Raw genomic sequence first — 17,599 nt, 5'->3', positions numbered from 1 at the left:
GAGCTCAAACAGAAAAATGTTATTCCTTGGTAATTCAAGTCCAGTTTTGTATAATCCCTCTTTTCCTTCTGTACAATGGAATGATGTACAGAATGTACAGTGATGCAATTCCTGAGATATGAGCTGTACATTATCGTCTGCTTGGAAAAAGCAAGTCTTCATTGGGCAACCAGGAGTTCCTGAAGGCTTTGTTTCTTAATAGCTGACACCCTCCAAAAATTACTGGGTGGCTCCCATGTAATTTCCCCATATTGCTACCTCAGAGGAATCATTCAGTCAGACAAAGCTTGCTTGCTAATGAGGTATCACAAAGCTCTTTTATTGCACTGTGTGATTGACTGGTCTGGCAGACCCATCCAAGTATCCTGGACTTGGATGATTTTGAAATCTGGTCATGAATATTGTGCTTTTGTGTGTGTTGTAATATGACACCTGCTGGATTCAAAAGGCTGGATGAGAATGTCAAGTTTCAATAGAAATTAATATTAACAAGCAAATATGTCTAAACTCTTCTTGTTGACAAAGCTTAGATATATGATTCTAATGCTTTCTGGCAGTCTAGCAAACAGAAATAAAAATAATTTGACATATTTATTACTTCATTTAGGTGTCAGGGGTATTTACTCTATCTATCTGTCTATCTATCTATTTTCAGGGTTTTGCAGCCTCACTCGTGAATTCTGAATGCTTGCATTTGGCAGCAATTAAAATCTCATTCTCCAGATTCCTTGCAGAGGTCAGCCCCTCTCTTCCACTTTTTTTTTTGCTTCCTGGAGAGTGACATCCAGGTGCTGACTCTTTTGTTATCCAGAAGTCAGCACAGTTTATTTTGCAGATTATCTGAAACTCTTTGTTTTCTCACTGCTTTCACTCAATCCAAGATTTTGAATGTGGAGGATATCAATGATCAGTCTGGAACCTTAGGGAATTTAAGAAAAACCTCTTCTTTCTGCCCTCCAACATGAAATCATTGTAGTGGTAGCTTGTATCTTCAATTTGAAACTCCACCGTGCAAACTGATAACTAATCTTGGGGGGAAAGAATTAAGTTCAAGACCAATTTTGTCTACGTTTTGTGTTCACTAGGAGTCTGGTATGAGATATAGCCAATATCATACATTTCAAAATTAAATCACTCTAAATCTGAAAACTCAACATTTCATCCACTTTGTTTACAGCACATCCATTAAACTCTTACCTAAAACATAAAACAAAATTTTAATTTCTAATAGAAAATACAGAAAAGATCAAAACTTTTACCTTAAGCAAGACTTAATGATGAAGGCTTGTTTTATCAGCACAGCCTTTAACCTTCATATTATGTTTCTTTTAAAGAAAAAGTAACATATATATGCTTCAGAGATGATGAAATTATTAATTTTATTTTTCCTGTATAGGGGATTTGAAATATTATGGATGATAACTTAAAAATATAGAAAATCAAATGTCTGTTCAATTTAACTCTTCATTAGAAAGTACTGACAGGTGTCTGTAATAAGTGCATGACTACAGCCAATATTTTAGGAGTCTAACAAATAGTTAAGTATGAATTTTCTGAATAATTGATATAATAATTCATCTATAAACTTAATTAAAAAGTTAGTAATGGAATTTATAAGAAAAATGTACTCCTCTGAAGACATATAAAGAGACAGAACATCTGTCAATAATTGCTTTTATAAAACAGAATTGCCCATATCAAAAGGTGTTCTTTAAGAAAAGGTAGCACTCTCTAAATTAATGATCTTCAAAATAGTATTTTTAAGAGGGAAGGGAAGGGAAGGGAAGGGAAGGGAAGGGAAGGGAAGGGAAGGGAAGGGAAGGGAAGGGAAGGGAAGGGAAGGGAAGGGAAGGGAAGGGAAGGGAAGGGAAGGGAAGGGAAGGGAAGGGAAGGGAAGGGAAGGGAAGGGAAGGGAAGGGAAGGGAAGGGAAGGGAAGGGAAGGGAAGGGAAGGGAAGGGAAGGGAAGGGAAGGGAAGGGAAGGGAAGGGAAGGGAAGGGAAGGGAAGGGAAGGGAAGGGAAGGGAAGGGAACTGTCTAAGTTTCTGAATTAGTAAATTCACACATTGTAATAGCCTTCTCTGACCTGAACTTCATCCAGCACTCATTCCTGCTGAAAATACAGCAGCATGGATATTGCAGGCAATGCACAGTTACGGGTGAGGCAGGTACCCTGAGGATCTTACTGGAAGAATGTGCAAAATAAAGACAAATACATCTAAGTGTATAATTTTTCTGCTGTCATCCAAAAATGAAGGCTAAAGAAATGCTGCAATTCTACAGCAGTGAGGCCATCAGGAAGTAGCAATAGCTAGAAGAGAGAAGAGATTTCAAGCAAGGAAGTCTCCCAGACTTAAATAATTCATTTAACAGCTCTGGTTTAATTCTATGCTTGGGTTTTCCAGTATTTTAATACTGCTATGCTTGCTTTTCATGGATGACCAATAAACTGAAAATCCACCACTGTTTTTTTTTTTTGCTTAACTGACCATATTGCCATTACAGTTTTTATTTCCTCATCTAGTTCAGACTATCACACTGAATGACATTCCTCTGACACCTCCATCAGAGTCTAGGAGCAACTGACAAGCTGTACTTTCCAGCCATACTTAAGCTGCCTCCACCAGTGACACACAGTAGCTGGATATGTGTGGATTCAGAGTCTGCTGAAAGGAAATGGGTTATTTAATGCCATTTCCAGCCAGTCTGACTAATCTGTTAGCTCTGCACTGCAAAGAACAAGTACACGGTCACAAGGTAGTGTGGAACACTAGATGAGGATGGAACAGTGAGTATCATCATTTGAGGTCATATGCCATTACCGTGACTGTCTAAATTACCTTCAAAATGAGACACGGAAGAGTATTTGTTTCTGAAAAATTACGTTCTCTATCAGATGACAACCACATTACCTTACCCTATTTCTTTTTTAGCTTTTATACTGTTAACATTAGAGAATAAGATAATGACAACTTTTTCCTTTTTTTGTCTTATTCTTCTGGTTTTCTCATGAAAGAGGGATCTGAAGTTTCTTTTTATTTTTTCCTCAGGTACTGCAAGCAGCAAATTTTGGAACAAACTGTTCTGCTTTGTTATTTCAGAGCAAAAGATATTTTAGAATGCAAATATCCATAATAGAACTCAGGATCTTAACAGGCTTGTTGGAAAGAAGGTGTTTCTTAACCACTTGAGAGCATGGTGGGTCTCCAGTCTAATTCAATGTGTTTTGTACAAAAAGCAAGGAGTGTGAGTTTACTTATTTAAGCAAAGCCCTTAAGCACATTTAAAACATTGAGACTGAACGTACTTAATTGCTTTGCCTTTGCTGTATTTGAGTCATAATGATTATTGCAATAATTAGTGCATGCTCAGTTATTTCTTGTCAGTGCATGCATTTAAGAGTTATTGAATGAATAAACTGATTAATAATATTTGCAGTAAGAAAAGGAAATATAATTAGCTTTTATATAGTTAAAATACATTTTACTTAAAAAAACCTCCATCCCTCCCCTTGAAACAAAGTGTAACAAAGTTGTGAGAGGACTTGAAAATTCTCTAAGTGTTTGGGTTTTCTGTTGGGTTCTTGATTCTTTGGGGGTGTTTGTGTGTGTGGAAACTGGGGAATTGTTTCTTTGTTTGGTTGTTTTGCATTTTTTGGGTTTTTTTTTTTTTGGTGGGGGGGATGGTGTGGCTATTTGTTGGAGGAGAATTGCTTTGAGGAAATACCTCAAACAGGAAACAAGTCAGTTTTCAAAAACAAGGTCTGTCCTACTTTTGCCTTCTGGTCTGAGCATCCAGGCTTCACAGGTTTTGGACAACCCCTCAATTTTGATGGCTGTTGTGTGCCCCAGTCCATTCAGACTTTTCCTCCAAACTGGAACCCAGATTCATTGAGATCCCAAATCACAAACACAGAACCGGAAAACGTGTAACTTTCAGGCAACAGTTGATTCCTCATGGCCTGAAAAAAATTTTTCCCATGCTGTGACCCTCCCTATCTGTTAGCTTCCAAGACTGTTTTCAACTCTGAAACTTCCTGTTTTCTACAAATCTGTGGAAGGAGGGAAAGGAAAAGCCTTTTAATAGTCATTTTAAGATGTTCTAATTTCAATTAATCTTTCAAACACTTCACCAAGTTTCTTGTATAACCAGATTACTATTTTGACTTTTAACAGTGACAGCACCAGGACATGAATCAACTTTTTGTTGTTTTTTGATTTTCCTGAGCATTCATCGATTAGAAGTCAAAAATTCAAAATTCACCTACAAGCAAGCTATTTAAAATATTAATTTTGAAATTGCCACTTAATAGTTAATCCTTTTCTTCCTTAGATATATTCCTAATAAATTAAACTAGTCAAAACGTAAAATACTGTGGCACTTCTTACTACTATATTATTCAAGAAATTTGGAAACCTTTACATGTTTGAGGTGTTGCATTAAGATGTAAGATTCTCAGTAGGATTTACGGACAATATCAATTTACTTGATGTTATGTTGGTGTGCTTTACAAAATGGGAAAGGACTACAAGATTGTTTGAAAGCATGTTAAAATCTCAGTTTTGTACAATACATCATGCTTAAAAACTAGTTTTATTCGCAAATGTATCAGTCCAATTAATCTCAAGTAGGAAAAATTCACAATCAAGAACAGCAATTGCAAAAAAGACACAGCTATGTTATCATCTTGATTTTCCAGAGTATATTTTCACACAAGTATGATCTTAAATTTAGATAAGATAACCATAATGCACAGTTACCTATGAACTAAATATACATTGTTTTCTTCTGCTGCATCAGTAATATGAACTTCTCTTGAGTATGTATGGTCTTCTAGCTTTGTTCACATGTAGCTGCCGTTTCAGAATATAGGGATTTTTTCTCTTCATGATTTCTTTTTCTTGGCTTGAGTTCTCTAGATCAAAAGCGTCTTGCTGAAGTAACTGTAGGATGCAAGAAGAGACACACTGTTATCTACTTTTTTTGGTAATGGAGATTACAATGTCCTCAACATTTTAATAAAATATTAAAATATTTTATTGCCACCAATAAGAATCGTTACTATATTAGCTTCGGCATTAATTTAAAAAATATATATAAAACTCAAGACACAAAACTAAAATCAGACTAGAGATGAGCTGAGCCTTACAGAAGGGATATTTAAATTATGCTTCAAAAAATTAGATAATTGGTTTTGACTAGAGAGGAAAGCTGGTATATCCTCCATAGACCAAAACTCAAATAGACTGAAAGTTTTCTAACGACTATCACTCTGTTATCACACTTTAGATTAAACACCTACATGCACTGCTGTCTGGTTTCATCTTTTGAGAAATATTTTAATCTACAACATCCCTTCTGAAAAACAGGGAATTGTGATTAAGACAAATGTGTTATTGCATATTTGGTTCAAGGGTAGCTCCTTTCCAGCAAAAAATGCACTGATGAAGAGAGTCTTCAGAAAACTCTGGTTCTCAAAGAGATTGCAGTCCTTTGCATGGACCACTCCAGCTAATATGAGGATTGGGTATATAAAGAGTTATGACTCAGCAAAGCAAACCAAAACAAACAAAAACCCAAACAAATAAAAACCAACCAACCAAAAAAGTTCTGGATTCAGCTAGACTGTACATGAAGCTGAGATAGATGAAGAACTTTGCTATACTGAAAAGTGGGTAGTGACACTGAGTTATCTTTTTTCACTACACAAAGCAGCTTTTAGTGTAATATCTAACAATGCAAGTGTACTGTGCCTAGTGTGCTTCTGTCTAATCACTGTAATCATTGTACTAAACCAAATATCACAAATGGACTATGAACAATTACTATTTAAGAGCAGCAATCTTCATACAATCACAATGTCAACTTCCAGAGCCCTCTTTAGGTGTAGGGAAACAAAAAGCAGGAGTTACGTTGTTGCCAGCTTCCTAGCAATGATAAGAAAACCAGGGTACCTAGTAAAGTGGTATGTATACATGGACATATATCCCTGCATTTTGAATCCAGTTTGCCTTAGGGTCTTCAAACAGAAACACTAGGTACATTTATTTATGCTTCAATAGATCCATAATAACTTAATGTCTGTTAAGCAGATATTAATTATGTTTTCTGGCATAGTGATGACTTTCATATGTTTGTTTGGTTACCTGGAATGGCTAAAGATGAGGTTTTGTAAGAAACATACACTCAGATCATCAGAAACTGCACTAATTCACTACTCATACAGAATGATGCATTTAAAGGCATTAAAGAGTATAAAAAAGGGAAGGAAAGCTCAGACAATGTGATGAAGGTGACATGGATATGGATTTTTATAACATCACTACAAACAGAGCCTAACAAAGAGTTTAACAGCATTAGAAACATGCATTTGTGACAGTTTGTGTTACCTCCCAGTGCTGAAAGGCTCTGCTGTGGCAAACTTTTTGGAGTTGATATACTGTCAGCATTGCTTCCAAGCTGAAGCCATCCAGAGCAGCAGGGAACTGTCTTCCTGGAACCAGATCCTCCTCATCTACCTCTACTGTTTCCCCCATTTGGTTGTTTATGTTGTTGACAAGATTGCAGACATTTAGCAGGGTCATTTTCCAGTAAGGAAGTTTTGCTCTGTTAATCTGAAAAAAAAACACTCACGATTTAACATATTTTTGGTTTTTCGTATTCATGTGCTACATTCAAACATTTTGTTAGAAACAAGTTTATGTTTCTGAAGTGCTTTTCATCTGGTCAACTTTTAAACAATAATTAGAGTGCAGAACTTAGGACAACTCATTTATTACACACGCCAAGTCTGCTTCCTTGCAGCCTTGCCCCCCAGGTAGATATAAATGATGAAAAAGCTAAACTGCTACCAAACCAGAATGGCAGCATTTCAGAGTCATTCTGCACAGGCGCAAACAAAAACACAGATGGAAATTAATATAATATAAATTCACAGGTGTAAATAAGGATAATGAATCAAACCCACTGGATAAATTCCCAGCTCAGGAATCCAAGCTGGATGCCTGTGGTTAACTAGACACTCCTCTCTAGTTCAGCACAAATACCAGTCATCTCAAAAACCCCTAAGAAAAGGAATGGAGTCCCTGCTTCAGGACAAGCTGTCTGATGAGCCTGGGTCTGAAGTTACAGAATCTGCAAGCCCCAGGAGTTTTGGATGCTGGAAAGTGAAGAGCCTGGGAGATGTTTATTGAAGGTCTGTAGGCTTAGGAAGATGGAGCAAAGATAAAGCATATCAGTGAAAACAAAGTACTCCTGACTTGGTAACTGGACTGTAAAACTGAGACCAACTGTATTTAGGTGGCCCATAATGAACCTGTTACAGAAAGATAGAAAAAAGGAAATTTCACCATGGTTTGTCTCAAATTTTGTTTGTTCCAGTATCTTGCATTATGTATGATCTCTTAAAACATTTTAAATAAATACTCATAAGCATGATTTTTACTTTTCTACTGGTATTTTTTTTCCAGGCAGTGGCAGCAGCAGTCTTCTTCCATTTTGGTTATCAATAGCAAAAAAGTATGTTTAAAACTTAATTCCTATCTCATTTACATGCTTTTCATGATTTTGCAATTTTCTTCATTCTCCCACTACTAATTATTTCTTCTGCAATGTATTCCTTTCAGTGCTGAGTATAGCATTTACTCTCCTTCAACTAGAACTGGTGACATGGCAATCTCCAATCAAAAGCCAAATAGAAAATTCCTGTTTATTCCTGGCAAGGATTTCCTTACTGTGCACATCAGGATTAGACCTTACCTATGAACTAAAATGTAGTTGCTTGTTTTCCTGTATGCACAAAGTTAAATACAGGTATGACACTAACACAGACATTGCCTTTCACACATTCTTGGCAGCACTAATTGAGTGTGGATGTAGTGTTTATTTGGCCTGAACATCAGGTAATCACATAACCTGTTTCTTTAGAGCACCTTCCTAACAAAGGGGCCTTGTGTGCAAGATTTATGTATATTCATCACACTTGACTATTTTTTGAGGGAAAAGAAAGAAAATTCAGAAAAATTAGGAAGAAACAAGAAAAGTTGGCATCACTCTTAGCATTAGTTACAAAATGGGGTTTTTTTGGCCATGCTTGTTACTCCAACATACACCTGATATATATGTGTGCCCTTGAAAATGAGAATGATATAGCCTTTTAATAAAACTGCTGTGCATTCTCAGATTCCTGACAACATTTTAAAAAATTTATTTTGTTTTGAGGCTAAGAAAACAAATCTGAAATCTTTTTTGGAAGCCTGTAGTTCGTCCTGCACTCTTTAATTTGAGCTCATCTGTTTTCACATTGAAGTACCGTGGTTAGTCTATCAAATTATTTAAAAGAATGTGACAGTTTCAAGATAAAATTATTCTCTTTGCAGAATATCTAATTTTATTAATAGAAGTTAAACTAGGGAAAAGACCAAATGCCCAAGGCAATTTCAAAATGTTCTTTGGTCTGTTTTAATATATTTTTGAAATATAAAAATGTGGAGCTTTCCATGACAAATGAGGCGGCTTCTCCAGTTCACTGTTCTCTCCTGGGTATGCAAAAGAAATGTGAGCTAGCACGTCAACAGCTAAATTGCAATGGAGCATAGAATCTAGAGGCAGTGCTACATGAGCAAGTGAGATTTCTGAGTTGAGAACCAAAAATATTCCAGTGGATGGAAACAGAAGAGTAAAGGATAGGGTAATTTTTCATGCCTTCTTGCATAATTCATAGAATGTTTTTGATCTAAAGTTACTACTTTATGTCATTCTGATGCACATCTATATATAAAGGAACTTTCCTCTGTGTATTAGTAAAATACTTAAATAGATTTCCTTATGTGCAACTTGTCTTAGCTCCTACTTATAAGGTGAGGAGAAAACAAATTTGCAGTGCTGTCTGCAAGCTTCTAAATAATATTTTATTTGTTAAGGGAGTCTCATTCCTACTAATGCCATGAATATATCACCTCAAAGTATTTTTACTTGAATACATCTGCTTCTGACTTACTGCTACCATTAACAATTCAGTCAGAATTAATTTTGGGTTATTTTAATTGAATGTGGAGTTTTCCAGGTCATGTCCAGTCACTAAACAGAGCAGACATGTTATTTTTCTGCTCCACTATTACATCAAGCCTTAAAATCAAACCACTTTGCTTTTTTGGATTATGGAAAATGTCTGAAGCAGTTATCTGAAAGGTATATGTAAATAAACAGTTTATGATGATGACAATCCAAATTTTCAGGTTAATTTATAATATGGCATAAATTTATATTTTATACATTTATATGTATTTTCCACACAGGTCTAAAGCAATATCAAGTACAGTAGCTCAACACGTGTTTTGGAAAACACCTACACAATAAAACAAGAACCCGTATCTGCCAAGTAGAACTATTTTTTTTAAGAGTAACTTGAAAAATATCTGGGAATAATCTGAAGAAAGATAGGAGATTGAAGTATGACCAACAATTTAGAAGGTATATGAATACTGAAGGGAATATGATGTATGTATTTCCACTGTTGAACATACTTGTAAAAAAGAATCGGATATCTAATTTCTCCCACTTCATGGATCTTGAAAGAGAATTTAATATCATCTAAGAAACTGAAATAAGCATATTTCCTTCTTACGTAACAGGCTTGTCCTATGCAAGACAAAAGAGATTTCCAAGTTATAATTTATATGATATTTTATTTCCATATCTGGTTGAATTATACTCCTCATAGTTTGCCTAAGATACTTCTTTTGTTATAATCTTCCATACATCCCAAATGCTATTTTCCATTAGGAAAAACGATATCTGCTTTTTACATTCTTGTTTTATCTAGTAAAAGCAGATAAAAAGCAAATTCATTACAAAGTAAAAATCCCAAGTTAGTGTAGGATGTCTATGGTTCTGTTCCATAATAGTAGTTGAATTTTTTTTCAGATTGTAACCACAGAAATAATATAGTTAATCAGATAGAGCAGTGAATTCTGTTAAAGAATTCATGGAATTCTTTAACAGAAGGGCTTCCATGGTGCATATTAATGCCTGCAAACCTAATTAATTTTTATGTGATGACTGAGTCAGGAAGTCACTAGCTCCTAGATAGCTGTAGGTTCCTCCTACTTCTAGGCAGCTCCTCAGACAAGGAGGCTAAACTCTCCGGGGAAAATGCAGTCATAAATAGGCATCCTACAACAACGAAAACTCAGTGGGTCTAAGACTTCAGAAAATTAATGTTGGGTGGGATCCCAAAGGTGGAGGATATTCTAGGGCTGATATATTCTCCAAGGAATACTTTCATTATTTTTTCCCCTAAATAACATAGTGTCAATCTTTTTCAGTTCAAAAAAGATTATTCATGCAACTAGTGGTTTCAGGCAAGCATTTAGAAAAGTGGAAACAGTTATCTCTTTGATATGAATAAATAAATAAAGTTTTTTATTGAAAACAAAAGAGAGACAGGAGATAACTGTCCACATATTTTGACAACTCAAGTTTTGTTGTTTTACCTGATCTTCCAAATGGCTTTTTGGATTTTATCTTAGGAAAAAGACAGAGCATTTTAAGGACTTGTTTGATCCTTGTATCTTGTTTCAGATGTAACAGCAGGGAAGAGTGACAAACTGCATTAAGTGTTGAAGACAGATTTCAATAAGCATGAACTACTTCTTTAAGGATGGAGAGTGATTCAGAAGATAGGTGACCTTAAGAACAACGTGAAAAAGGGCAGCAGGCACTGGACAGCAGTCTGTGAAGTTAAAGGCATAAGGCAATTCTTTTCGTAATATTGGATAGACTACTGAATATTGCAAAAGGTGCGCACTTAAGCTCTGGGTGTAGTCTTGATACTGTAGTCCACAAGTGCTTACTTAGGTAGATTTTTGTTCTATCAAATGCTAAACCCACAAGTGATAATCCATTTTGCTGCACTTTTAAATCTCAGCTTTCATAAACAGTAATTTTTTCCCATCTTAATGTTGTTTAAATCGTTAGGATTTCCTTTGCTGATTACCATGTAAGTGTCAAATACAGTCTGTGTAATTTAGCAGTAATTGCCCTCAAATGGAACCAGATCTCAGGCACAACACAAGACAGGTATTGCACATACTGTCTTCAAATTTGTCTATCACACCAGAACCATAATTTTTTGTAATGAGAGTTGAAATCTGGCAGTGGACAACAGAAAAAAAGTAATTTCAGTAATGAATGGGATAATGATATTATTCTTGTAGAAGACTTTATACACAGTTTTTAGTGTTTCCACCATGTCTTTCTTTGATGTAAAGAGACAACATAAATTCAACTAATGAACTTTAGATGGTGATTTAAGGCAGTATAATGAAGAACTAAAGCAATGTCTTCAACATGAATCTACTGCTTCTGTCAACTTCAAGTGTCAGTTGACTATGGTAAATACCCTAAGAAACCTAAATAACAAGCTACATGACATCAAAAACCCTAAGAATACTATGGCAAACATCATGACATTATTAACTGTTGCAATGTATTTGTACATTTGGAGTTACCTGAGCTTGTGTTCTGTGGTGAGAAAGAGGAAAAGATGAAAGTTATGTTCACAGATCCACCAAAGTCAGTAGCAGAAACACCAATAGCTGCAGGGTTTTATTCCAGGGCTTTGCCACACAGCAAAAAAACTATTTTTGTCAGCATCCTACATTTAAATATACCTCAGAAAAGAAGTTATTAAATCTTTCTGTACCTTAGAAAAGTGAGTGGCCAATAGGTTTATTTGTAATCTAAGTTTAACTATCATGATAGTAAAGAGCATTGAGGTCTAAGAACTGCCAGACAAGTTAAAGAAAATGCATTTTCTGGCCTCATACTTCCTGTAGTCTATCCAATAATCCTGTGGAAAAGGCCCCATACACTTAAATACAATATAATGGCAGGTTTTCTCTTTAACCTTCAACTAGTCATTGACTTATGTAAATTTCTTTTTTGGGGAAGAAATTTTTGATTTTTCATTTTATTTTCTATTACATTTAAGTACCACTTAAACTTTATTGGAATAATTAATTAAAATATTCACCCTTAAACCCACAGCATTTGTTTCAGAGTTCATTCCTTATATGTGGTTGAAGATATATCAGACACATATATTTCTTAGATCATTTATGAAAGATAATTGTGTTGAGAAAGTGTCTGTCAGCCTGTCCAGTACATATGTGCAACACTTTCTGCTTCACCTAGTCAATATGAGGTTTTCACTGAATTTTTATATATTCATATTAAATAAAATAAACATTATTCACAGTCTGGAAACCTGTCAAGGAAATGCCATTTACAAATTTAGTATTTTCACAGTCATGTTCCTGTATTGGCAGGATAATCAAAATCCTAAACTAAAATTGGCATATGTATTACCTGGTTTTGCTTAATGATTGTCTTAATTTTATATGGATATAGGAAGGGTTCTGCATAAAAATAGCACTTACAGCTTTGACTCAAGGTTAATTTAGCTTTCATCGGGCATAATCTTATTGGAAACACATTTCCTCACATAAATTTACATCTCTGTACATAACACAGTTTTGACAGTTTAATGAAAGTACCAGTGTTACAGCTGAGGAACATGTTTAGTGTGTCACATCAACACCTTTACATTTCCTTTGAACTGGAGAAAATCTTGCACCGAAGTAAAACCTAACACTGAACTTTTATGTCTAGACCATAGGTTATTACTTTGTGCAAAGACTTTTGGGTTCGTAATGAGAATTCATTTGCTCCCTCCCTGTCAGGTAAAGGAAGAAAAATAATTACCTTTGATGTGTACATATTGGTCAATAAATCTGCTTCTAATGCTTTCATTTCCTCTTCTGAATCTGGGAATAAACCAGAAACATATGTCTATTATTTGATCATAAATCATGGACATTTCAATTCAGTATACAGAACTAAGATATTTAAATTATTTTTAAAAATAAACAGCAAATACAAATACCAGTGAGGTAGAGGGAATATCAGGAGTCTTCAGCAACATTATATTAAAATAAATACTCAATATATTTTTAAAGCATGATCAATCTTATTGAACTGAATGGAACTGTTAATTTATCTCAGTTTCATAGCAGACTCATTAAACTGCAGTTCTTTCAGTATAGAAACCTGGTGCAATATTCTTCATTGTTTTCATAATAAATATTTGTCACCTTCCAAAGTAACAACTTTGGAAGAAAAAATTGAATATTTATTTTCAAACAATATTTATTTAAGTAGTAATTATTTACGTGAAATGAAGTTATGATTACTCGATTAATAATCAATATTCTTGATTATTCTTAATTAAATTAAGGGCCTTTTTACCGATATGTGGGAACTGAGCTTGTTCCCTCATATCAGTAATAATACAAGCTCTTGACAATGTACATACAAGCTTTTGACAATGTATATACAAAAAAGAAAGCATTCTGACTGGAAGTGTAGGGATTTTCTTTACTGATTTAATCAACCTTTGATAGCTCAGTAGATTTGCAAGACTTGTGATTTGGGAAATGGGGTAAAAATTGCTGTGGAAAGAGAAAAACACAGACACATTTCTACACACAGCATCACAAGATGAAGATGAGAATCACAATGAAGATCTGGTGCCTTGGCAGCAGCAATCACAGCTCAAAGAGAAAAAATGTAAGGAATTGGTTAAGCCTTCAGGTGAAATACAGTTCCACATAGCTTTTACCTTTCCTGGAACATCAACAGTCCGAACCCAAACAATGCATTAATATTTCAAACCATATTAAACCAAAATATATTTCATATTCATATAGGTAATATCTCACTTTCTTCAAAATAATCAATGCTGTTGGCATGTAAGACCCTACTACTGAATCTGTGGATGGATTCTGCCCATGCCTTCATTTCAGGGATCATCACCATGTTGTGTCGCTACCTTTCACAGAACATGAGACTGTAAGGGACCAGAAACATGTGCTAATGTGCCACATTAGCACACTGTGCTGATAGGTCTCTATCAGCACAGAAGCCACTCATTACAATGCTCTTAAAAATCAGTCATGTTCAATCTCAATAAATCTCACAACAACTGTCACTTTATTTCTTCTTTAGGAAATGCTTCTAAATATCATTGCTTACTCACTTGCTTCTGATTTCAATTATTTCTAATTACAAATGTATCCATGGTTTGCAAATAAATTACTACACTATAAATAATACCTTTCTATTTGCAATATTTACCCATCATGTATTTATTGAGAGGAATCATTGGTCTTCCCAGCTTAGTGGTTTTGTGTCCTTACAAGATTAGCAAACAAGTGCAAGATCACTGTGTCTTTTTGGTCAAAAACCACTGCCTTGGAAATCCCATAAATGCTTCATTGAAAGGCTATGCCCAGATGTATTGGACTCCCTCCTATTCTCCTTCCTTGCAAAAGCCTTGTATTCCCCAACTCATCAGAGCAGCCCTCTTCTGTCCTGATGCAACAGCATAGCACAGTTTGGTTCAGCAGCCTCAATACTTAATCACCTTAGTGCTAACCATTAGCTACAGAGGGCAGCTGTCTTACATGTCCTTTGGTTTGTTTCTTTTGTGGCTGAAAAACCCCAAAAACCAGGTTAGATAACCAGATAATGTATTTTATTCCTCAGATTTCAAACAGTTGTGCTTCAGTTAAAAAGGAACTTCTAACAGGAATTTCTATTATTTCCTAAGCCACTGCATTTTGTATTGTTGCACTGCTTCTTATTCCTATTATTTAGGTCATCAAAAACTTCCATGTGTCACACATATCCCCTTCTTCTGTAGGATGCTACTGATCACCTTTGCATTGCCAACACAATAGGTTCATTCATAATTTTTAACATCAAAGCAATTGCATTTAAGTGACTTGCTGTAATGCTGATCTACAACCAACCTTATTCAATGTTAAATTTTTCATATTAAATAGGACTAGTTGTAGACCAGTCAGCAAGTCTCTAACAACTGATCTCCAACCTAATGCCTTTCAGCCCTTTGAGCAGGAATGGCAGTCAGCTTTGCCAGCTTTACCATTAGCCAAAGTACTTCTGGCAGCACAAGATCACCTCAGCTGAATTTCTATCAATGACAGCATCTCCTGTGAGCAGATGAGCACACACACGATGACAGCATCGTGATTTGTGGGGTCCTGGATCACACCAGCTGAGAACAACAAAAGGACTTGTGCCTGGTTAGCACCTGGGTTTTGTTCCTGTCAAGGATGGAAGGAAGCTTCCACACATCAAGGCTGGACGATAGCTGCAGGCATGAAAGATGGGAAGAAAGGTATTAAGAAGCATTTGGATTGAAAAAAAATTTAGAGGACATTATTTAGGAGTCAAGATTCCTTCAGTGAAGAATAAAGCAAGGCTTGGAGGGAGAGAAGGAAGCATGTTCAGGTAATTCAGGAGTCAGAAGAGATTGATGATGAGCAAAAGCATAAAAAGAAGTCTCTAAGAAAGCAATGGTTACAAAAAGCCTGGTTACACATTATTGTTAAAATCAGAGAGAAATTCACACAATTTCTGTATTCTTGAATCCATTGACAAAAAAATAGTTTCTACTTATATATTTGTATTCTACAGGTACATACTTACACCTGAGGGCAAACTTTTTTAGAAGAGAATTTAATTTTATTTTTTCTTATGATATAACTGTCCATATTAGTTGCAGATTATTTGAGCCCCTTCACACAAGCTTCTCTGTGTCGTTTCTCATTACAATAATTTCAAATTTTCAAGCAAATCAACCATTGTGTTAGTTCCCCCCACAATTTGGTTTATGGGGTGTTTTTTATGAACCTATTTTAATTTCCACTTAATTTATTTTTACTTTAATGGTCTTTCATTAAGACTCTATAACAAGTTAAATTTGAAACTGCTTCACTGAAAATACTAGTGAGGAACTTGTTTAAAAAGCTTAGAAATATATGGGGAGGAAAAAAATTGTTAAGCTTTGTCACTCAGATCATGCATTCTCTATAATATACAGAATAATTATATTTAAACTGTAATAAAATGCAGGTATTATATGGTTTACATTTTTTTTTTTTCTGCAGGGGAATACAAACTGTAAACTTCTATCTAAAGTGAGAATTAGGAATTCTGAGTCCCTCTGAACATTAAAGTTGAAAATTAAAGTTACCTGTAAAATTACCCCATAATTTAGTGGAGTTAAAAATCAGTTCAAGTAAGTTCAGATTGGATTTTGCAGGCTATTCTGCTGCATATATATGTGCATACACCTGTTTAACTATCACCATACCTATTTGGTCATAAACTTTAGACACAAATGACAGATGCTTAAGATGTGTCATTTTTCAAAGAAGCAAGAAATGCATTTTAGTATATTGTCCTCCTTTTGAGCTTTTTTAAGCAGTTGCTCTTGGAGAATAAATGCACTTACATCAACCTTCTTACTGTGTAATTTTCCTGTGCTTCAGCGGTTTTTTTGGTCATAATTTCAGATTTGTTTTTAGCAACTTTTTCTCCAGACAATAAAATTATGTTTCTCTTTCTAAAAAGCAACTGAAGGGCATACATATTCATGTTGATTTGGATTACAGCAGCTATTCATGAGTTGCAGAAATTATAATTTGTATCTTAATTTGAAAATACATGATATTCAGTGAACCACAGCGCAACCAAGCAGATGGTCTGCGCTGATTTGTATTTCCAATAACTAGGCTGCACTAATTGCCGTGGTATGGATGCTGCGAGGAGTAATGGATTATAGGAAGAGAGAAAGTTAGAGGGGTGATATAAAAAGCAATAGTGCTGGCCAGAGCCCGTTATCAGAGGCGGCTCCCGGGCGCCTAATGGGGACAGCCGGCGGGCGCTAGGGGACTTCGCTTCCTTGCTTTGTGTGCCTCTCAGGGCTGCGGGAGCGGCTCAGCGCCGGGCGCTCAGAGGGGCTTCGGGCGGAGCGGGGCGCGCCCGGCAGAGGCGGCGGCGGGCACTTACCTGAGCAGAGGCTGCAGGAGGCCAGGGCCAGCAGCACCACGCACACCAGCTGGACTCTCATCCTTGCCGCGCCGCCCTCTAGAAAGTAAAGTCCATAAATCCTAGGGAGAGACGGAGAGAGAGACAGAGACAGAGAGACAGAGACAGACAGAGCCCCGCCGCTCCTCGCCCTCCGCACGCGTGCTGACGGGCGGCTGCCGGCACCAGACGGGGGACCCAGACCCTTCCCCAACTATATAAGCCGCGGGGTGATGTCACGGCGGTACCGCCATCGCCTCCTGACGAAGCTCCCCCCCTCCCTCTCCTCCTCCCTCCCTCTCCCCCCTGCCGCTGCCCCCTCCCCGCCGCTCCGCGCCCGCTGACGCCACTCTCCGCCTGACGCACGCGGAGCCCCGCGGGGCGCGCAGCGAACCCCGCACCCGCGGCCGCGGGGCGCGCCCGGCACGGCTCTTCCCCAAGGGAAACTATCCTGGGATTTTTTTATTACTGTCACTATTAAAAAAAAAAAAAAAAGTTTCCGCAGGTGCTCCGTCCCCAGCGCGGGGCCGGGGTGGGGAGAGACCGCGCCGCCGTCCTCGTGCGGTTGACGCCCTTTTTCTTTCATCTGTAGAACCTTTGCCTACAGCAAGGGAAGGAACCGCGCACCGGGGACGGCAGGGATGT

General features: G+C 36.6%; 1 protein-coding gene across 1 annotated transcript; it reads right to left on the bottom strand.

The window, feature by feature from the left end:
- Positions 1 to 4,531: 4,531 nt before the first annotated feature.
- Positions 4,532 to 17,241, bottom strand: NTS (neurotensin). The gene is made up of 4 exons (XM_064419656.1): positions 16,937 to 17,241; positions 12,764 to 12,825; positions 6,388 to 6,612; positions 4,532 to 4,941 (listed from the first exon to the last, which is right to left on the bottom strand). Exons 1-4 carry the CDS (start codon positions 16,995 to 16,997, stop codon positions 4,795 to 4,797), a joined length of 495 nt encoding a protein of 164 aa, XP_064275726.1. The 5' UTR covers positions 16,998 to 17,241; the 3' UTR covers positions 4,532 to 4,794.
- Positions 17,242 to 17,599: the final 358 nt, after the last annotated feature.

This window comes from Passer domesticus, chromosome 5, assembly GCF_036417665.1.
Source record: "Passer domesticus isolate bPasDom1 chromosome 5, bPasDom1.hap1, whole genome shotgun sequence".
Taxonomy (NCBI): domain Eukaryota; kingdom Metazoa; phylum Chordata; class Aves; order Passeriformes; family Passeridae; genus Passer; species Passer domesticus.
This window is presented reverse-complemented; position numbering and strand designations above follow the sequence as displayed.